The sequence below is a fragment of the Bufo gargarizans genome, chromosome 4 (assembly GCF_014858855.1).
Source record: "Bufo gargarizans isolate SCDJY-AF-19 chromosome 4, ASM1485885v1, whole genome shotgun sequence".
Lineage (NCBI taxonomy): Eukaryota > Metazoa > Chordata > Amphibia > Anura > Bufonidae > Bufo > Bufo gargarizans.
The window spans coordinates 326,983,011-327,006,589 of record NC_058083.1 but is presented as its reverse complement, the minus strand read 5'-3'; the positions used below and the strand labels follow the sequence as shown (position 1 = coordinate 327,006,589).

Below are 23,579 nucleotides of genomic sequence, written 5' to 3'. Positions count from 1 at the left end.
GATGGTAGAGGCACTCTGTCCCCCTGTCCTTACAACGGCCCTCGTCACACAGATTGGCCCATATGGATGCCCGGGTCATTCAATGCGTGAATAGTTACCTAGATAATATTGGTCTCCCTTCTAGTCTCGACGCGTTTCACCTATAATAAATAGGCTCCTCAGGAGACAATGAGGGTACTCGGGTGGCCCACCCACAATATTTGGTGGCCACACGCCATTAGTTTAACACATATAAACCAAAAAATTAATCAAGGAGAAAACAATAAATAACTGGAGCAACCCCAAGGTCGCAAACCAACAGTCAAGGATCTCACAACACTAATAGGTTATCAACACGTCCAGACAGTTCAGATAAAGCCGGTTATTTAGATTGATACTTATTGTTACTTATATTGAGTCCTAGGTGACGACCTGTAACATCTGGACTGCATCAACCACAACATCATGGCTGCGTAGGAGAAGGATACGGTTACTGAAATGGCCAGTCTGCAGTCCAGATCTTTCACCTATAGAGAACATTTGGCGCATCATAAAGAGGAAGGTGCAACAAAGAAGGCCCAAGACGATTGAACATTTAGAGGCCTGTATTAGACAAGAATGGGAGAGCATTCCTATTTCTAAACTTGAGAAACTGGTCTCCTCGGTCCCCAGACGTCTGTTGAGTGTTGTAAGAAGAAGGGGAGATGCCACACAGTGGTGAAAATGGCCTCGTCCCAACTTTTTGGGGATTTGTTGACACCATGAAATTCTGATTCAACATATTTTTCCCTTAAAATGGTACATTTTCTCAGTTTAAACTTTTGTTCCATGATTTATGTTCTATTCTGAATAGAATATTAGAAGTTGGCACCTCCACATCATTGCATTTAGTTTTTATTCACGATTTGTATAGTGTCCCAACTTTTTTGGAATCCAGTTTGTACTTACCTATCACTTGTTCCCATGAGTTAGTTATTCGTTTCCTAAGTGGGTTTTGACAAAAAGTCGCATCTTTCTGCCATAAATGCGACTTTTTACATAAAACACCACATAACCTGGCTTAGTTGTCTGCAACAATTTGAGCCGTTTCTGCCAATAAGATTTCATAGCCCCACCCACTTTGACATCTAGAAGGCCCCTTTCACACGGGCGAGTATTCCATGCGGGTGCAATGCATGAGTTAAACGCATTGTACTCGGACTGAATCAGGACCCATTCACTTCTATGGGGCTGTTCACATGAGCAGTGATTTTCACGCATCACTTGTGCGTTGCGTGAAAAACTCAGCAAGCTCTATTTTGTGCATTTTCCACACAACACAGGCCCCATAAAAGTGAATGGGGCTGTGTGAAAATCGCAAGCATCCGCAAGCAAGTGCGGATGCGGTGCGATTTTCACGCACGGTTGCTAGGAGACCCGATTATTATTATTTTCCCTTATAACATGGTTATAAGGGAAAATAAAAGCATTCTGAATACAGAATGTATAGTACAATAGGGCTGGAGGGGTTAAAAAAAATAAAAAAATCATTTAACTCACCTTAATTCACTTGATCGCACAGCCCGGCTTCTCTTCTGTCTTCTTCTTTGCTGTGTGCAGGAAAAGGACCTGTGGTGACGTCACTCCGGTCATCACATGATCCATCACCATGGTAAAAGATCATGTGACGGACCATGTGATGACCGGAGTGACGTCACCACAGGTCCTTTTCTTCGAAACACAGCAAAGAAGAAGACGGGCTGCGCGATCAAGTGGATTAAGGAGAGTTAAAAAAATGTTTTATTTTTTTTTAACTCCTCCAGCGCTATTGTACTATGCATTCTGTATTCAGAATGCTATTATTTTCTCTTATAACCATGTTATAAGGGAAAATAATGCAATCTACAGAACACTGATCCCAAGCCCGAACTTCTGTGAAGAAGTTTGGGTTTGGGTACCAAACATGCCGATTTTTCTCACGCGCGTGCAAAACGCATTACAATGTTTTCCACTTGCGCGGAAAAATTGTGCATGTTCCCGCAACACACCCGCACCTTTTCCCGCAACGCCCGTGTGAAAGAAGCCTAAGTCATTTCTGGCGTGATGCATTCTTTATGGTATAAATTCTGTAGAAAACTGTTGATATATATTCGGCACAAATCAAAACGCCATTCTTTTTGGCGCATTTTATGCCATAATTCTGGCGCAACATGCTTAGTCCCCCCATTGTATCTTTCTTAAGAATAGACATAAGGATGCAGAAAAAAAAAGTCCACAAAAAATGCGGATGCAACATAGACCGCAAAATACATACAATCATGTCCAGGCCAATAAGAAGTACATGATAATCAGGGTTGGGTAGACAGGCTGCAGTGTTTTATCAAGTACATCTGCACATATTTTACCAGTTGGGACAACCCCTCCATTTATTTATTTTTCACATGAAAGTATTTTTTACATCCATATTTCAACATGTTCTATGGCTGTCTGCATCGGCCTCATTCACACAGCCACATCCATATTTTGGACCACAAAAACTGATACCTTCCATATTGTTCTCACTCAAATCAATAGATGGGGGTTTTCGCGTCTGCAATATGGACAAGAGTAGGAAATGTTCTATAATTTGCAGAACGGAAAAACAAATAAAAAAAAAAAAAACACTAGTGTGTGCATGGTCCCATAGAAAGTAATGCGTCAGTCAAAAAATGCAGATAGCACACTGCCAAAAAATATTGTCATGTGCAGGGCTGCAGCTATCGATTATTTTTGTAATCAAGTATTCTACCGAGTACTCTAATAAGAAAAAGCTAAGAACGTTTTCTATAAAAACTCATCAGCTCCCCCTCCAGTACGATTAGTTCCTCCAGCAGTGCCACCAGCTCCCCTCTGTGCCACCAGTTCCCCCAGTGCTATCAGTTCCCCCTCCAATGCAATTAGTTCCTCCAGCTCCCCCCAGTGCCATCAGTTCCCCCGCTCCACCTCCTAGCCATCAGTGCCCAGCCACAGTGCCAGTGAACTAAAATACTTACCTTACCTGTAGGGGCACTGACGACCCTCCAGAGATCTTCCATCCTCTTCTTCACGCACTGAGGGTGACCGCGGAGCGTGAGTAATAGCAAGCTCTTCACTCACACTCCATGGTCACATGGCACAAACGAATCATCTTTGCATCGAGAATTTTTTTGTGTCGAGTTAATCTATTCATTTGAGTAATCGTTTCAGCCATAGGCTACATGCACATGACCGTTGTGTGTTTTGCGGTCCGCAAATTGCGGATCCGCAAAACACGTATGGCGTCCGTGTGCGTTACACAATTTGCGGAACGGCATGGACAGCCATTAATATGACTGCCTATTCTTGTCCGCAAACGGACAAGAAGACAGGTTATATTTTTCTTGCGGTCCACGAAACGGAGCAACGGATGCGGACAGCACGCGGAGTGCTGTCCGCATCCAAGCCGCAAAAACGGAGGCTCGGATGCGGACCAAAACAACGTTCGTGTGCATGAGGCCTTAGTCATGTGCATGAAGCCTTGTTCGGTTTCAGGTTTTCCTGCATAGACCTCTGTATTTTATATTAAGGAGAAGTCATAAAAAATTCACCATCACCGATCATACAAACCCGCATTAGGCATCCATATTTCTGTACATACTTCAGCAGTATTGAAATAGTCTTATAACAGATCTGAGTGCTCATGTTATTTCTTCAGCCCATTGTTATTTTTATAGGATATGCTAGACAACCACACTATATCCAATAAAAGCTGCATTTACTAACAAAGCAGTGAGAGAGTGGCCCATATTCATCCCCCTGGTTGTTTCCATAGCAACCAATGGTAGAGAATGGATAGTGTCTAAAACACAAAAAAATAAAAAAATGTATACAACCCTCCCCATCTTTTGAAACATAAGGACCACGAATACAGATTAGACAATGGAGATTCAAGTGCTACGATTTATATTCTGGTAAGCAAAAAAATGTTCACTGCATAATGCCTTCAAGCGGTAAAAGTGTCCGTCAGACCACAGGATTTGAATGGAGCAGTGCCTCATATGCTCAACCTCTGCACATTGGCGGGGCCCCCAGTGTGCAGACACGGATCAAGTGGATAGGCGAGAAATGTAACTCCTTTAAACATTTGGCTGCGTCCTGCACTTTCTGGAACAATCATTTTTTTCAGCATTAAACCTATAATGCCACAAAATCTAGTTACCGTCAAGCACTGAAAATGGACAGCACAGGTATGATGCAGCCAGTGATAGAAGAAAACTTTTATCCTGGCCCTTTAACCCTTCAGATACCAGGGCATATATAATATGGTCAATCTATTTTCAAACTACTGTGACTGCGCCTTCAACTGGGCTCTCTCCGGCCCAACAAATCTGTCTGTACAACAATAACACATCAAAACCGCAACATTTCTATTTGGCGATGTTCTTTTAATCTTCTCATACAACATGTATCACATACAGTATAATGACTGACATTTCATCTCCAAAAGGTAGATCAATAAGGTGAAGTCCATAAAGTGCCTTGAAAGTCCCAAATAGTAGCACTTAAAGACACCGTATATTTGTTACTGTTTGGGCATAGCCACCGAGTTATTCAATAAAATGTATCCGTATAGCGGCACCAGCTGTTTGTTCTTTTTCTTTGTCCTGCTGACTAAGATGGCCGCACATGCTCAGTCTCATCCTTCTACTGCCTCCTAAGCAGTTGATAGGGGGAGTATGGACACGCCCCCTGAGCTGCAGCAGGAAAGACACTCCCCTTGAGCTGTGATAGGGAGAGTATGGACACGCCCCCTGAGCTCCAGAAGGAAAGACACTCCCCTTGAGCTGTCAGCTTGATATAAATCTAGCAGAGCAATGTTCATTGTGAATGGATCCATGTGAGGTACAGGGCTGGTTCTAGGTTTGCTAGAAAGAGATTGTCATGACTTATTTTCATTTTTTACATTAGTCATGGGATAACTCCTTTAAGGTGCTGTAAGTTTCAGTATGCCACGAGTCCACTGTACTCGCATAATGCTGTAAGTACTGAACAGTAGATAGGCCGAAACTCACACCATAATAAATCACTCTAAGGCTGTGAATTCTGGTCAGAGAAGTAGTGTTCAGTACGGGAAACGTAGCCGTAACACAGAGCACAGTATGAAATTAGCCTACTAGGACATTAAGACCAGTAGTGCCCCTTCATTAGTGACAAGTGTGCCAAAGGTCTGCCTTGATCTGGGTGATATACTGTATCAACATATCATAATATGTAATTTTCATACCATGAGCTGCAAGGCTTTCTGACTCTGCAAGGAGTAAAATGGCCCACCTACTAGCACTAAAGGGGTTAATTGGATACTATCAGGCAGCTGAGGAGTTAATTAACACCAGGCAGAGAGACCCCTACACAAGCACCTCACATAGCCATGCCTAACAAAAGATACAGGGGGAGATTTATCAAAGCTGGTGCAAAGGAAGACTGGCTTAGGGGGTCCTTTACACAGGCTGAGAATCGGCCAGATAATCGCTAACAAGCGTTCATAGCAACACTCGTTAACGATTATCTGGAGATGTAAAGGTGCCACAGATTACCCATTTGTTCATCAGGTGATCGCATCTTTCATGCAGACACACCTAAATCGTTGCTTCCCGGCAGCAGATTGTGCAGTGTTAACAGCCTCTGCTGCCGGCAAACAATGATCCTGTATGGCATAGCGATCACTCCTCCCCATACTGCAGAGGAGATCGCTGCATGCAAATACAACAGTCTCCTCCACTGATGAGCAGGCGATTGCTGGGAAGGAACGCTTCCTTCTCAACAACTGCCTGCTGAATTGTTCCGCGTAAACCTTCAGATGTCCATGACTACCAATCAGATTCCACCATTTATTTTTCAGACTTTCTTTAGAAAATGAAATGTGGAATCAGTTTTAAAAAATCTTCCCCAGGATGTGTAGTAATATGATCCATTTAAGGTATGTACATCTTCCTCCAGTCCCAGGCATAAGAGGGTCATAGTTCTTAAAACGAGACTGATGAGACATAAAAGTGACCAGTTTCTTTATAAATTTCAAATGAGACTTTGGGGTCTCTTTGTTGTGTGCATCTTCACAAGAACCCATCAGGGTTCCTCTACTAACACTGCTACGCTGGTTTTTGTCGTAAAAAATAAATAAAAAAAAGCTGAAAGACCCCTTTTTGCGACTTTTTAAATGCCTGTGCTACAATGTTTTGTCACATAGGAATTTTTATGCCATCCTCACCATCAATATGAAAATCACAGAAAACTCCTCTAGGTCATTCATGGCATATCGCCATGATATGCCATCAATGTCAGATAGGAGCAGGTCCCAGAAGTGGAACCACACCTATCTAAAACAAGGGACCCCCGGAGTGAAGAAGAGTACGCTGCATATGCCCGGCCTCCACTCATCACTATAAGACTTCCAAAATTAGCCAGGAACATTTTTACATAGAGAGTACTATGCAAGAGCAGCCACCTTCCAATCATCACTGTAGGCTCAGGGTAGTTTCACACTGGCGTCGGCGGAACTGCCTGCCGTATGCAAACGGATACCATTTGTAGACAATTCCGGATGCGGATCAGTCTCACAAATGCATTGCAATACCGGCTCCGTCTCTCCGATTGTCATCCGAAAAAATTGATCCGATATTTATCTCTTTCACATTTCTAAAGGTCTGCGCATGCGCAGACCACAAAATTTTACGGAACACTTGGGGCCTGATCGGCATTACAGCAAGTGTTTCCGGAATCTTGGACGGAGAAAATACAGCAGCATGCTGCGGTATATTTTCTCCGTCCAAAAAACGTACAGTGACTGAACTGAAGACATCCTGATGCGTACTGAACGGATTTCTCTCCATTCAGAATGCGTTAGGATAAAACTGATCAGTTTTTTCCGGTATTGAGCTCCTAGGACGGAACTCAATACCGGAAAAGTTTAACCCAAGTGTGAAAGTACCCTCAGCTATTTGCTGAACTCTCATAGAAATTGAATAGAGGGTGGCTGCGCATGCCTGGCTGATCTCTGTTCACTTCGAGGGTCCCAGACATACCCCTTTATTTCTAGCTCATGAGGTTGCTTCTCATGTGCAATTTAATTCGTTTTATGTGGTTTTCTTCCCACATACCAAAGACATACTGATAAGGAATTGAGATTGTGAGCCCCACTGAGGACAGTGGGGGTCATTTACAAAGATAGGCTTTTTATGCCAGTCTTTGCCCACCGCGCTGCCGATAATAAGGATATACAAATAAAACTACTAAGGCCTCTCATGATCGGATAGCATCTGGACTAAATCCTGAGCCATTCATTCAATGGGTCTGTGTACATGAGCATAGTTTACCACTGAAAATCTCTGCGTTTCACGAAAAATAGCAGCATGTTTTATATTGTATGTTTTTGGCACAGCTCTGGCTCCATAGAAGTGACTGGGGCTTCCCCCAAAAAAAATAGAAGACACCGGATGCAATGTGTTTTTCACTAATAGGGTGTTATTCTTGAGGTCTTCTCAATGCGCCTGAAAAATGCATGCAATTCAGAGACGGGGGGGGGAGCACATACTGAACGTAATCGAAGAAAAAAACTAGCATTTTTTCCTGAACAGATCCTGACACGATCTGTATCGCTCACGTGAAAGAGGCCAAACATGGGGTACCATTCAGCCACTGGAAGTGGCAACAACCACCAACCCACGTAATAACATAAAGCAGTATAAATAAGTCGGGTAGAATCTAAGTCATACCAGATATTTTAGGGTATATATTCACATGGCGCAGTTAAGAACCACAGGTTAACACTACATGTGGTTTTATCATGAATTGTCGGGGTTTCCAGCCACATGGTTCTTCAGCCACCTGTAAAAATGATACAGCTTAAGGGCTCATGCACGCAACCAGATGTTGCACAAATTTTTTTTCCGGAAGAGTAAAAATACTCGTTATACCAATTTTGAGGAGTATGTTTAGCCGAGGAGGAGTATGAAATTTGCTGTGATTCATATATATATAATACGTAGGCCTAAATAATGTTAAGATGTTGCTATTTCTGCAAGGAAACCATTACCAGTCTTCCATGCAGGAATTGTAAATGTTGACTGAATCCCTACCTTTCTTGAAGCACCAAATCTGTCACGCAGGGATCGAAGCGGTAGACTGTGCAAAACTCAATGCAATAGGAATTTAACATGGATGTCTGGTGGTTGTGGAAGGGAGCAGTGGTGGTCTGGTGGCAGGGGGTGGGGTCTGGGGCGAATGCACAGGAGCTAGTTATAGGACAGCTTGAGGCTACTTTCACACTGGTGTTTTGGTTTCCGCTTCTGAGATCCGTTCAGGGCTCTCACAAGCGGTCCAAAACGAATCAGTTTTGCCCTAATGCATTCTGAATGGAAAAGGATCCACTCAGAATGCATCAGTTTGCCTCCGATCACTCTCAATTCCGCTCCGGAGGCGGATACCAAAACTCTGCTTGCAGCGTTTTTCTGTCCGCGATGTGATGCGGAGCAAGATGGATCCGTCCTGACATACAATGCAAGTCAATAAGGACGGATCGTTTTCTCTGACAATAGAAAACGGATTCGTCCCCATCAACTTTCAATGGTGTTCAAGACTGATCCGTCATGGCTATAGAAGACATAATACGACCGTATCCGTTCATGACGGATGCACGCAGTTGTATTATTGTAATTGAAGCGTTTTTGCAGATCCATGACGGATCCGCAAAATACGCTAATGTGAAAGTAGCCTTATACACAGTATATTGGACTATTGCACAGTATAGTGTATTTGACGTCTCTGAGCACTGTGGCTTTCACTATAAGGTCTCAAGCACACGACTGTTTCCGTTTTGCTATACGCAAATCACGGATACGGTTCATGTGCAATCCGCATTTTCTTGCGGACCCATTGACTTCAGTGGGTCCGCCAGAACAGGACATGCTCTATCTTTTGCAGCATGGAGATGTGGATAGCACATGGATGTGTACACGAGACCTAATGGGGCAAAATGGCTGTCCCTATATCTGGGACAATTTAACGCCTATTTGCCAACCCTCCTTGGTTTTTCTGGAGTCTCCCTAAAAATTTAAGCCCCCTTAGATCCCAGCAAGACATATATAACATTGTACCAATCACAAATTGAGCTGTCTAATTACGATAAATTAATTTAATGTGCTCACCAATCATAAAAGTCTTCCAATAGTCACATTCACTTCATGTTCTGGACAGTAGGGATGCGGGTCACTTTCTCCATGTGCTCACAGCGTCCTCTCCATTTAAGAACGTGCGCCCAAATTCATAGCCCACCCCAACTCATCACCATCAGCCCCCCCCCCTTCCCCCCACTTCAATCTCCCTGTCAACATGCACTGCGCCCGACTGGCCTGGCACAGACCCGATCATTTTATTCATCCGACTAGGGCAAGCATGCTCAGGTATATAGTGCCCTAGGGCGAGTCTGTTGGTATCTGATTACTATGGAGTTTGGGTGCACATTCTTCACTGGAGAGGACACCGTAAGCACATGGAGGAAGTGACCCACAGCCCAAGACCGCCAGGCGCCACCCGGTGAGAATCTCGCACCGCTGCAGGACTCTTCCTCCTCACTTCAGAGCGGTGTGCCCAATGGTCCGGCTGCCCGCTCAAACCGACCAATAACAAAGTTCCTTGATGTAAGGAGCTTTGTTATTGGTCATTTCAGGCACAGACAGCATCGCTGCGCTGCCCACGCCGTTCACAGCGCTGATAAAAGGCAGAGAAAAGTCTAAGGTGTATTGGTATGCCTTCAATTTTTTTAAAGGAGTAAAATCGCCTGTACACATGTCTATGACGCTTGTACAGGCGTTATCGCAACCTCTGCACATGACCATATGTATTTTGCAGTCCACAAACCATAGATTCACAAAAAACGGATGCCATTCGTGTGACATCCATGTTACATCAGTTTTTTTTTTTTTGCGTGCACGAGTCCTAAAACTGCATTACCAAGCCACAGCAATTTGTGGTAAACCCATGTGCAGATCTCAAATGCGGCACTCAACCTCACAAAATCAATATATTCTCATCTAGTTTTTAGGCCTCTTTCACATTTCCATTTTTGACTGACGTGTGCTGTCCGCATTTTCCACAGACAGCACATGTACCTATTGATTTAATATGTGTCTGTTCACATTTCTGTATTTTTTTAAAGGCAGTGGGTCAGTAAAAAAAATAAAAAATCACGGTGACGTGCACTATTTTGATCTAAAATGCGGACCAAGCACGCCCATTGAGGTCTATGGGTCTGTGAAAATCACTGATGCTCTCCGTGTTGCATCCGTTTTCAGGGATGACTGATAGATTCTTTGGAAATTAATTTCCAGCTGAGCAACTTCCGTGAATTACGGGTGACACACGGATGATAAAAACGGACACACAGACCAACCACGGATCCTTCACCGACAAAACACGTACGCTTTTTTCATGGAAATCTGAACGAGGCTTTACTCAGTCATTTAAAGGGGTTGCATGGATTAGGAAGAACATCTGGAAAGAAAGGTCTCGGAGGCAGTGGAGATCCTCTAAAAGCTCTTCTTTATTATTCATATATGAATAGCGGACACAGCCACTTCGTACACAGCATAAAGGTTGACGCGTTTCGGGTTGGTACCCTTAGTCATAACACTTTGCAGTGTGTGACCCCACTATTTAAAGGAGTTAGAGTGCTCCTCCCTAAAACATTCAAGGGGGAGAGCTTCCAACACCATAGGTGTTTGTGTTGGAAGCTCCCCCCCCCCCCTTGAATGTTGGAGGAAGGAGCACTCTAACTCCTTTAAATAGTGGGGTCACACACTGCAAAGTGTTATGACTAAGGGTATCAACCCAAAACGCGTCAACGTTTATGCTGTGTACGAAGTGGCTGTGTCCGCTATTCATATATGAATAATAAAGAAGAGCTTTTAGAGGATCTCCACTGCCTCCGAGACCTTTCTTTCCAGAGTTACTTGCAGCCTGCCACGGGGACACACCCCTAGGGCCTCTGGAGCCGGGATCACATATTCCACCAGGAAGGTGAGCTGGATTAAGTTTTCCTATTAGGAAGAACATGGCTGCTTTCTTCCAAAAAGAGTGCCATACCAGTCCACGGGTTGGACTGCAGCTAAGCTCCACTGAAGTGGGGTTGAGCTGAAATTTAAAAAAATAAAAAAAAAAAGGTCACAAAATAAACACATAAAAACCCATGAAATTCATGTTTGTTTGTTTTTTACAAGCCAAAAACACAAACCTAAAAGAAATATTATAATAATAATGTAAACACATCTCGTTGCAGGAACAACCGTTCCAAAAGTAGAACTAGCAACAGCCGGATCACTAAAAAGAGTAACACTAAAAATAAAGATCTAAAGTTTAAATAATTTTTATTTATTTTTTAAAAACACTATCATATTACCACAGCTGTTGTCTGGCTTGTATTTCCTACCTTGATCGTTCTCCATCAAAATACATCATCGAATGTTTTAATAAATCCAGTTCCTCGACCAAAAGACAAAACTGGGATGTCTTTATTCAAAGCGCCATAGTCAGTATAGTGAATGATAATCCTAAAACGTGGCTATTATCTGCTGTCTGGACAAATATCTACTGGCCTTTCTGTGGGAAGCTTTACAGAGACCACCAACCACATCATATGGACCCTTCCGCTAGTGTAACAATAAAAGCTGCCGATTATATGTTGAAAGAACATCCTCTCTACTTCTATGGGAAGGACAGGACTTTTCAGTCTTATTCACATAACAGGATGACTGGGGAGCACAGATCCTTCTTGATGAAATGGCGCATACACATCAGATAAGACACCTCAAAACAATGGGGCCTATTTTGGAAACTGTTAAAGACAGTGGTCTGTGAGTTTTTAGAAGATACGAAACGGAAAATGGAGCAAACACAAGTCCTATATTTAGAAGGCATTAAAGGGGTTATCCCATGATTAATGCAAAAAATGAAAAATCTGACATCATATAGTATATTACAACCTTTTCTAACAAAGCTAGAACCAGCCCTGTACCTCACATGGATCCAGAGATCTCCCCATGCATTGCTCTGCTAGATTTATATCAAGCTGACAGCTCAAGGGGAGTGTCTTTCCTGCTGCTGCTAAGGGGGCGTGTCCATACTCTCCCTATCACAGCTCAAGGGGAGTGTCTTTCCTGCTGGAGCTCAGGGGGGCGTGCCCATGCTCTCCCTATCAGAGCTCAGGAGGCAGTGGAAGGATGAAACAGAGCATGTGCGGCCTTGTCAGTGAGCAGGACAAGAAATGTAAAAAAATAACGAACAGCAGGTGGCTGTTTTTTTTTTTTAATAACTCAGTGGCTATACAAAAAATTTTATTACATGCAATTACAAAAGTATTCAGATCCAGGTTCTGGTTTAAATACTGTAGAATATTTTTCATAGGGCAACCCCTTTAAGTCGCCGCTGTTTCCATGTTTCCTAGGGTGACCTTTTTGGTTTGAGGATGTGTTCTGATTTGTTATCCCATTTTCTCTAAATTTCTAAAGTAACATTTTCCACACCAACAACCTGCAGATCAGGTCAGTTGTACATGGTTTTCTACGGGACAGTACAGCGTCAGATCATATATGTCCAATAAGAATCTGTTAGCAATTTATCAGGTAATGGTACCTTGTTTTCCCAGAACGTCAATCTTGGATATTATTATTGCTAGTCAACCATTGGGGCAGCCTCTACAGACATGATGTATGAGACCCATCCATTTTGTAAAGTCTTTTTTTTAATTCAGGAGTCGCGCGTGACATTTTTTGTAATTATAGTCAATGGTGTTGCAATGTGACATGCTACAACTGTGATGCGACAGTCACACAAAAATCCAACTCGTTGCACTGCAACACCACTATCACTACAAAAAACACTGTGCATCTTTTCAGCGACACGTCGGCAAGTAGCCCTAGCCTTACTCGTGTAACAGTAATTGCTGCTTACAGACTTGCTGAGGTAGACTACTTCATTTGCTCAATAATGTAGCAGGTTTTCAACAAACAGAGGGAAGTCCAGGTGATAATCTGTGACATATCCATGACACAGACATTCAGGTTTGGTAGGTTGCATCACGGACAACCTATTCTTAAAAGGGTGTTCCCATCTGAGACATTGATGGCATATGGTTATGATATGCCACTCTGATCTCCAAAATGTGGCCTCCAAAGCAAAGAGACAGCAGCCATGCATGCGGGGCCACGCTCCATCCATCATTATGGGAGTTTCCGGCAGTCCCATAGAGGTGAATTGAGAGATGGCCATGATGGCATGGCTGCTGTCCCTTCACTTCGGAACCCAGTTCGGAAAATGGGACCTGCACCTAGCAATATTCCATCAATGTCCCAGAAAAACCATTTAGACACTGATAACAGTCTGTCCCCTGGAGCTAAGAAGCTTTTATCAGAAAATAAATCTGCAGGTATACTTTCTCACCAGTTTTTTTACTGACCAGCAATGCCCAACTCAAAATCACCTATTCTCTCTTGAGTCACGCCCTACAGAGCTCTAAGTGACATCAGCAAAAGAACAAACAGATAAATGTGAACCATGTGCTGTTGTGGCACAACATGGAAGGCTGTTTTGACCAAGATGATTATGAGCTACACCAATCACACTGGTTCAACAACATAGTTCAGGCATGGTCAATCTGCGGCTCTCCAGCTGTTGCAAAACTACAACTCCCACCATGCCCTGCTGTGGGCTGATAGCTGTAGGCAGTCTGGGCATGATGGGAGTGGTTTTGCAAAAGCTGGAGAGCCTCAGGTTGGCCATCCTTGACATTGTTGATTTTTTTTTTTGTGCTTAGATCAATGCTATACTGGGTCCTGGACACATTTTAACCGCCTCCGGACCGCCTAACGCAGATGTGCGGACCGGAGGCGGCAGCGCTGCGCACAGTCACGCATATACGCGTCATCTCGCGAGACGTGAGATGATGCGCTATGCCGGCCCGCGCATGCGCAGTTCGGGCCGGCATTTCGTCAAGGAGTAAATCGTCATCAGCTTGCCAGCCAATGATCGCGGCTGGCAAGCTGATGATTTTTAAAAAATCTATGAACTTGCCAGGCCCCTCATTGGATACCTTGGGGTGTCTTCTTTCCAAAGTGGGGTCATATGTGGGGTATTTATACTGCCCTGGCTTTTTAGGGGGCCTAAAGCGTGAGAAGAAGTCTGGGATCCAAATGTCTAAAAATGCCCTCCTAAAAGGAATTTGGGCACCTTTGCGCATCTAGGCTGCAAAAAAGTGTCACACATCTGGTATCGCCATACTTCGGAGAAGCTGGGGAATGTGTTTTGGGGTGTCATTTTACATATACCCATGCTGGTTGAGAAACATCTTGGTCAAATGCCAACTTTGTATAAAAAAAAATTGGAAAAGTTGTCTTTTGCCAGGATATTTCTCTCACCCAGCATGGGTATATGTAAAATGACACGCCAAAACACATTCCCCAACTTCTCCTGAGTACGGCGATACCAGATGTGTGACACTTTTTTGCAGCCAAGGTGGGCAAAGGGGCACATATTCCAAAGTGCACCTTTCGGATTTCGCTGGTCATTTTTTACACATTTTGATTGCAAAGTACTTCTCACACATTTGGGCCCCTAAATTGCCAGGGCAGTATAACTGCGCCACAAGTGACCCCATTTTGGAAAGACGACACCCCAAGGTATTCCGTGAGGGGCATGGCGAGTTCCTAGAATTTTTTATTTTTTGTCGCAAGTTAGTGGAATATGAGACTTTGTAAGGAAAAAAAGAGAAAAAAAAAATAAAAAATCATCATTTTCCGCTAACTTGTGACAAAAAATAAAAAGTTCTATGAACTCACTATGCCCATCAGCGAATACCTTAGGGTGTCTACTTTCCGAAATGGGGTCATTTGTGGGGTTTTTCTACTGTTTGGGCATTGTAGAACCTCAGGAATCATGACAGGTGCTCAGAAAGTCAGAGCTGTTTCAAAAAGCGGAAATTCACTTTTTTGTACCATAGTGTGTAAACGCTATAACTTTTACCCAAACCATATTTTTTTTGCCCAAACATTTTTTTTTATCAAAGACATGTAGAACAATAAATTTGGCGAAAAATTTATATATGGATGTCGTTTTTTTTGCAAAATTTTACAGCTGAAAGTGAAAAATGTCATTTTTTTGCAAAAAAAGTTACATTTTGATTAATAACAAAAAAAGTAAAAATGTCAGCAGCAATAAAATACCACCAAATGAAAGCTCTATTAGTGAGAAGAAAAGGAGGTAAAATTCATTTGGGTGGCAAGTTGCATGACCGAGCGATAAACGGTGAAAGTAGTGTAGTGCCGAAGTGTAAAAAGTGCTCTGGTCATGAAGGGGGTTTCAGCTAGCGGGGTTGAAGTGGTTAATATGCTTATTTTGGTATGGGTTATGATAAATGATGCGGCACAAGGATAATTATGTTCTAAATAGAAATTCATCAGGCACCAGGAGCAATTAAAACTTGCCAACCTTTATTCCCTATTTCTTAAAAGTTATCCACGGATACATTACATTACACGTTTCAATCCCATCCACAATCCTGATTATAGCATCTCACTAACTCTGGATGGTAAAGTCCCAGTATAAAACTGAAAAGCCCTGGTCTGCACTACTGGATGGATGAGGACAAAGTCAATATATGTTCTATGGTTCCATATGCGTAGTTCAGTATCTAAAGTACTTTGTGTTGAACTGTAGAGAACTTCCCTAGAGCTACATCACTCAATATGCTATCTTTGATTACTTTATATGTGCAATTTTAACTTGGTAGTTGGCAGGATATACATCACCGACCTAAAGACAACACCTTTCATATTAGAAGGTAGACCTCCTTTATGAGGTTCGCATGCCCTACTAGATCATATGGACAGTGGATATCTTCATAAGACAAAACACTGTCCCCATGTGCACATCATTAAAGTACTGTCTAAAGGAGAACGGTCCTGCTCCTGGCATAGAGGTACATAATGTGCCTTATATGTTCCTCCAGCTCTGACAGCCATCTCCTTAGCTTGACTGATGTCATTGCCGGTACCTCGTAAATCTCATGCATACGTGGTTGCTCCTATTTCCCCTTGCTTGCCACCCTGGTATAAGCATGAATGACGGTGCTACACTGACAATGGTTGACGGGTCTGCTGAAACCACTCTGGTCTTTGTCACATGCGTGGCAAGACTTCCAGATGGTTCTGGTGTAAGCGCAATGAGTTTCTGAGGATGAGGTGTCCTGAGAGAGGCGAGGAGGCGCTGATGAAGACGTGGACGAGCTAAGGCATGGTCGATTGGAGCTGGAGGGTCAGGCTTTTTGTGGTTTAGGTGAACCTTTTTTTTCTAAATGTGATCTCTGCAAAAAGGCTCTGAGGACAAAAAAAAAAAAAAAAAAGCAATGTAAAATGTATGAGGTGAGCAGTGGGAGCATGGAAGGTAATTAGTTAGAGCCAAAATCTGATGACAGGTTCCCTTAAAAGACAAGTATTAAATGCTCCAAGCCAACATTTTTCTTGTAAGTAGTTTGACTTTGTCAGGCCAAATTGTTATAATTTCTTAATATTACTGGATCTAAATCCTGGAGGCAATTCAACTTCTTTGTGCTATATTAAGTGGCTGAAAGCTGAAATTCCAAACCACAACCGGTTAGGCCCGATTTTCTGTCCACAAAAAAAAAAAAATGGATGTTTTAAAAACTGCTTCCATGTGCATTCCGTTTTTCCTCACCTCCATCAATAGAAAGGGCTAGATAAAAAAAATCTATTACTTCACAAAAAAGAAAATGTATCAATGTGTCACAGCTGTAAATGTGAAGTCGGGGCAGCCACAGACAGAAGAACTGCAAACCTAGTAAAAACGCAACACCCAGAGTCCATCTGGTTCTGCTAAACTGAACTTCGATCACCATAGGGTTTTATAGTGGTTTTTTTTACGTTCTGTAAGGTAGAACCATGTGGGATCAGGGAGCTGTAGACATGCAGCCATATCATGACGGTCTGAAAGTGACCCAAGTAAAAGTTGTGGTTGGGTTTCCCGATCAGACTGAGCTGTTTTGCAGGAAAAAAAAATTTAAGCCTCATTCAGACGGCTATTCCGATTTAGGTCAGCAAAAAGAAAAAAAGCATCTCAACTCAGATCAACGTCCATTTCTTTTGCAATACCCATATATGAATGAGTCTCGGACAGAAAAATGACAAGAACAGCACATGCTGCGACTTTATCCACATGGGCCAACAGTCCATCTTCCTGTTAAAAAGGGGTTGGGCCAAAGAGAAAGGGTGTGTAGAACAAGATTTCTATATATTGTCATAAGTCTCAATGTTATTTTGAATTAAAAGTCATCTAAACCTTTTTTGAAGCCATCTACTGTATTCGCTGTCCATTGATTAAAATACTGGGGGTGCGCACAGCGCCACCAATGAAGATAAGTAACCTTTTAATATAAATACAGGAGGTAGGTGCCAGGTATGCGATTCTGCCGCCTATCTTTGTATTAATTGGTTAGTTATCATCATTGGTGGCACCATGGCCACAGTCCCTCCCCTCCTCCTCCCGTCTCTTCTTATTGGCAGCAGCAGCACAGAGGGGAGAGATTGCTTCCTTCTCCCCTGCGCTGCTGAGGAGAACATGGAGCGCGCTGAGAGCAGCGTGCGCCATGTTCTCCAATACTAGGCTGTGCAGTAACACAGCCTAGTATTGGTAAATGGCAAATCCCGGTATCGAATCGATACCAGTACATAATTTGATACCCGATGCAACCCTACTTGCACATGGTCAGTATTTTGGGGAGAGTGTTAAAATAGAGGTGCAATCGCCAATATTCGCAAATTAGAGTCTAGCTCCCACTTTCCAGAAGCTCTTTAAGCAATAAAACAAGCAACCTTATGGTTGGTAGCTCCAACTGCACCACTTTACCCTTGCAGGGGTTGCTAATATAAATATTTTTGGAGTCTAGGAGCAGCACTGTTTAGACCAATGCTTCTCAAATTGTAAGGCACCGCTCACTTCCTAAAGAGCCGCAACATGTCTACCAAGTGTCCTGGATGTAGTAAGAAAGTCTGGAGGGGACAGCCAGATGGTATGGCTGGCGCATACTACCAGGTCACATCCTCCCGTGGAAGCTAATGGCTGTGCAAATGTGCAATCATTGGCTTTCGCACAGGGTTTTTTTTTTTGGGTTGCACCCTCACTGTCCTGGCAGAAGGAATCCATCACATATTTCTTCCAGGAAAACAGTGAACAGGAAGTTTCAAATTATCTTCCTCTTTGCAGCAGAAAAGGTTGGACTGAGGAGAAGGAAAGTTTGTCTGACGGGGGCTCTGTTGCGGACACCTGGGGAACTGTGGCTAGTACTAGTGGCCCACTCCATATCCTACTTTTGGAAGCTGACCACTGGTGAGGCCCACACATCACACTGGTTTAGCTAGTGAGGCCCCAGAACCAGTGGTGCATTGGCCATAGGTGCCCTCCTGAACTCAACTGTATTAATGTCCTCGTGATGGCGATACAGTTGAACACTGTGGTGAGGGCGGCAGTATTTTTTGCTGTTTTGTGGTATTTTGTTCTGCTGGGGCGGTAAACTGTGCTGTACTACAGTACTTCAGGCCCCATCTACTTTGTTATTTTGGCCTGTTCTCTGTCAGTTTGAACCCACCTACAACACTGCGCCACTTTTAGTTTTTTTCCAGGGCCACTTTAAGTTCCCAATCAGCCCCTGCCCAGAACCAAATGTTTGAGAAGTCCTGATCTAGAATGTCAATAGAAATATTTCAAATGGAACTGTAGTTCAAGGGTTGTCTCACCTCAGCAAATGGCATTTATCACGCAGATAAAGTTAATACAAGGCACTTACTAATGTATAGTTATTATCCATATTGCCTCCTTTATTGACTGGTTTCATTTTTCCTTCAAATTATACACTGCTCGTTTCCAGGGGTTATGGCCACCTTTGCAGTGCAGATACGAGTTGGCTCAGACAGGAACTGCTGTGCATGTGTGCCTATGCGAGCTCCCATGATCTTGGCCACCAGAGAGGGCAGCGCTTTTTCCTATAGTGTGCAAGCATGGCCACTGGTGCTGGAATGCAGGGTGGTCGTAACCCCTGGATACAAGCAGTGTATAATGTGATGGAAAAATGAATAAAGTAAGTACCTTGTATTAAAGGGGTTGTCTCACTTCAGCAAATGGCATTTAACATGTAGAGAAAGTTAATACAAGGCACTCCACTGTACGAAAAAGTGCCGCCCTCTCAGGTTGCCAGAACCGTTTTACTATAATGTGCAAGCACGACCACTGCTGATGGATTGCAGGGTGGCCATAACCATGGAAACGAGCAGTGTATAATGTAATAGAAAAACAAATCCAGCCAGCAAAAGAAGGAATATTGACAATCACAATACATTACTAAGTGGATTGTATTAACCTTCCCTACATGATAAATGCCACTTGCTGAAGTGAGACAACGCCTTTAAAGGGGTATTCCGGTAGGTAAAAGTTCAGATAGGGGATAACTATCAGATTGGTGGGGGTCCTACCGCTGGGACCCCCCAATCACAAGAACGGGGGCCCCATACCTCCTGCAGGCCCCCTGATGCTCCCCTGAAATGACTGGAGTTCCGAGATAGCCGAGTACAGAGCCTGACTATCTCAGGAACTCCTAGAGAAATGGATGGAGCGGCACATAGTGAACCATCGATCACTTTTCACTGACAGAATCAAACAGGACAATGTCTGTCCCTCCCAGATCGGTATTGCTGTAGTAACTGTACACGTACACCTTGGCTTACGGCTCCTCACTCTAATACTGAAGCTAAGAAGGATCAGCAGTGACCAGCACTTCTGTATTAAGTCTCAAGGAGAAACGCTAGGAACTGTGTAAGAACCAGAGCAGCCTCCAAGGGAATAGCGTTACAAGGGTATTCTGGTTTCGTGATACTGATGACCTATCAGGTCATCAATATCAGATCAGTGGCGGTCTGACTCCCGACACCCCCATGTTCAGCTGTTTGAAGGGCCACCATGTGAGCTCTTACCTGTCGGACCCCCGCCAATCTGATACATAAGCGGAATACCCCATTAACTACTTACAGGACTGCACTGGGGTGTGAATGTAGCCTTGTAATAAAGCAGGACAGCAGAGGGAATTACAACTCTCATCAGCAGGGTGATAGCAGGATAGGGCGGCTGTTTTAAAATGGCGAACCTTGTGCATGAAAGAAGTTTGGGCCTTTCCTGTAGTTCTGCGGTGGATAACTAAGATGTGTCTGTCAGTGTGAGGCCTAGGTATAAACGTAAGGCAATCAATCGTTGTTCTAGGCTCTGCTGACAGATTTTAAGGTCAATGGTGGAAGGAAGAGGCTTCCAGTAAAACATTTCTAACCTTCTAATAGCTATATGAAGGCCTGAACCACATCACAGTAATATCCGGCCATGTGACCAACAAAGGACACATGGACAATCCAGGGACCTATTAGGGTATGGCCACGCCGAGCGCACATGCTGCAGTCGGGATGTGGCTGGATATTGCACGGCCGTGGTTAATAGAAGCACAGTTTTGCGGGTTACCGTGATGTGATGGAAAAACAAATCCAGCCAGCAAAGGAGGCAATATGGACAGTCACAATACATTAGTAAGTGCCTTGTATTAACTTTCTCTACATGATAAATGCCACTTACTGAAGTGAGACAACCCCCTAACAATGAAGACTGAATAAACAATGAGGTTACAACTAGTTAACGTGATGCTGCTCTGGCTCGTACGGCCGGAAGGTACGTGGCCACAAGGCAGTCGCTCCCTTTAACCATACCTTTAAAGGGGTTATGCAAGAATGAGGGGGGGGGGGTTAGGAGGAGGTTTTGGTAAACTCCCGCCCCCTCCCCTGACTACGTTACCGTACCAGTAAAGGGACGATTACTTACCTGCTTCCTGGTTCCCCCCTCCTTCTCCTCTAGGCCTGCAATGCCCGACTGGGCTCCCTCAATGCCAACATCTGGCTTGACATTGCCACTCCCCCCCCCCAATTGTTCAAGACATATGCCCGTTTTTCTGTCGAAGACTCTTATATTTATGTACATAGGTACAGAAAAAAGGGACATGCATGGACATTCAAATGGAATGACGTGTTTGGCGTATAAGGTTCGGGTTCTCTAAGAATCCCGTTATGGATTCCGCTACCATGTACCACCATAACGTATGGTCCGTGGTAGCGGGATCAATAACAGAATTCTTAGATAACCCAGATCTTGTCCGCCAAACTTGAAACAAACACTACATATGTCTGCTTTTTGTTGAGGTAGAAATCGGAACAGCCATCAGAATCAGACCTAAATGTGAACCTGTCTTTAAGGCCTTGTTCACACAGTGCAGTTTCTGATGTATTTTATCACCCAAAACAGGGACTGGCTACTTTTCGAATGTTTCTTGTGTAAGGTTTGTCCAGAAAAAGCTAATGTGTTGCGGACTATTTCTGCAGTGATAAAGGAAAGACACTCGCGCCTAATTTTTGATGCAGAATTTAATTTCAGTCACATATTAAATCATAGTGACACGTTTCAGCACTCAAATGTGTGTTTCATCAGACTATACCTGGACGATTTCTGCAGTGAATCCGGAGAAAGCCACAGGGAAATATGCACAAAAAACTGTGCAGATTTTTTCTTTTTTTGAAGATTTCTCTCCCGAAAAAAAAAAAAAAAAAACCTATACTCACCTCCGCTGGCACCCCTGTGGCAAGACTGATCTCTGTGCCTGACCCCTTTCATATGTGAGCCCGTGCTGCAGAGACATTTCCCATCTACACAATTGTCTGGAACAAATCTGATGTTTCTAACCATAAAGATTCATTCCTGGCTATGGTGGAACACTGCATGAAAAGTTATGGTGGGGGTCCGGCCGCTATGACCCCTGCCAAGTGCTAGAATAGAGGCAGCAGGCCCAGGAAGGCACTTCTCCTGCTGGATCAGCTTTTTCTGGAGGCAAAGTGGCATACACAATGACGGACAATACTGACGCCCCCGAAAAAAAGCCAAGCAGAGCTGATGGGATACGTTCTTAGCACAGTGGTCGGAGCCCACCAATCTGACAATAAATCCTATGTCACCATTTCTAACTTTCCAGGTTGTCACCAGGCTTTCCCATGCCCCTGAATGACAGCGCTGCTGCATGTCCAGGCACATATGCCATTCAGGTGTCTAGGAAAGCAGGGTGAAGCTGTGATTAGGTCTCCTTCACGCATCATGTATGTGCTGTCCGTGGTCTCCAAGTATCACAGAAACATGCCCTATTTTGTCTGTGGCTACGGATCAAGCACATTACACGGACGTTATCCATGTTTGGTCTGCGGTTATCGTTGATAGGACATGCCCTGGAAATTACTTTTCAGCCTAGTGGAACACAGATGACATGAAGGACAAAAAACGGACACACGAACCAAACACGGATCCTTTACGGATGACCCAGTGACCATCTTATCAAGGATGTGTGAAAGAGGCCTTACCGCCACAAAGGAGGACTTACAATTCTGCAAAGTACTATAGTTCCACTTTCATTTTGGGGGATGCACTGGGTACATTAAGGGGTGCCCAGAAAGAGAGGTCTATGCTGGGGTGGCTGGAAATAAGGAAGTCAGGTTAGTGGCCAGGGAGCTGTGCAGGTACTTTCCTGGCCATCCTGCCAGAATGGATGCCAAGGGTCCCCGCTTTCATGGCCCAGATGAGCAGTGACAGGTGAGCCGGGCACTTACCATTCCTGCTGTCACTGGGAGGTGCTGCCGATGCCAGTGGCGTTACCGCCGATGCTGCAGCGGGCGCTGAGGAGGGTGCAGCTGCGGCTCCCGCTGGGGCTGCTGCCATGCCTCCCACTGCAGCCGCCGCCGCCGCCGCCGCCGTGGCTCCATTATCCTGCTCGTCCCCGCTGCTGTTCGCCCGCTTGCTCTTCTTGCCCTTGCTGTTCTTCACGTTAGGCATTGCGGAGCCCGCAGTCAGCTCAGCGCATAGAGCCTTCAGCTGCTCGCCCCGCCGGCCTCCATGGTGGCCGGATGGCTGGAAACAAGCGCTACGTGCTGTCCTTCAGGCAGGGAGGCATGCAGGGTGCCCAGAGCCCGGGGACATGGGTGGCTGTGTTTGCAGCCAGGGATAGAAGGCGTGTCTCGTTGTTTTGATTCTGCTTTCCGTGCATTCGGCCCCTCCCCTCTGTCAGTTTTCCCTGTCTCTTGTGACGTCACGGGCCAGCGGCCCATCCCTTGGTGACGTCACCGCACGTTCCCTCAGGGCCGCCCTCCATCCAGTCCATGTCCGCACCCTCCGCTCCTTCCAATCCGTGGCGGGAGTCGTGTTGTGGGGCGTGTGTACTGCAGCATTTCTCTCGTGACACAATGGAATGGAGGGAAACTCTGCGTCGTGGTGTTCTCTGGGAATCTGCCTGGCCACCTCAGTACAGGGCCATTCATAAATGCGTATGCATCCTGAGGAAAGGCCTCCTGCACACCTAGCGCCAATAACAGCAGACATGTACATTTGTTGTTGGTTTTAGTTTTCTTCAGGGGAAAAAATGCTTCAAAATGGCACCAAAGACATAC

At 44.3% G+C, this 23,579-nt stretch overlaps 1 protein-coding gene across 1 annotated transcript in view; it reads right to left on the bottom strand.

The window, feature by feature from the left end:
* HECA (hdc homolog, cell cycle regulator) overlaps nt 1-23,195 on the bottom strand; it is a 59,381-nt gene extending 36,186 nt beyond the window's left edge. The window contains exon 1 of the mRNA XM_044290208.1: nt 22,746-23,195. Coding sequence (XP_044146143.1) covers nt 22,746-22,968 — 223 coding nt within the window. The 5' untranslated portion in view covers nt 22,969-23,195. The remainder of the gene's footprint in view (nt 1-22,745) is intronic.
* Nucleotides 23,196-23,579: the final 384 nt, after the last annotated feature.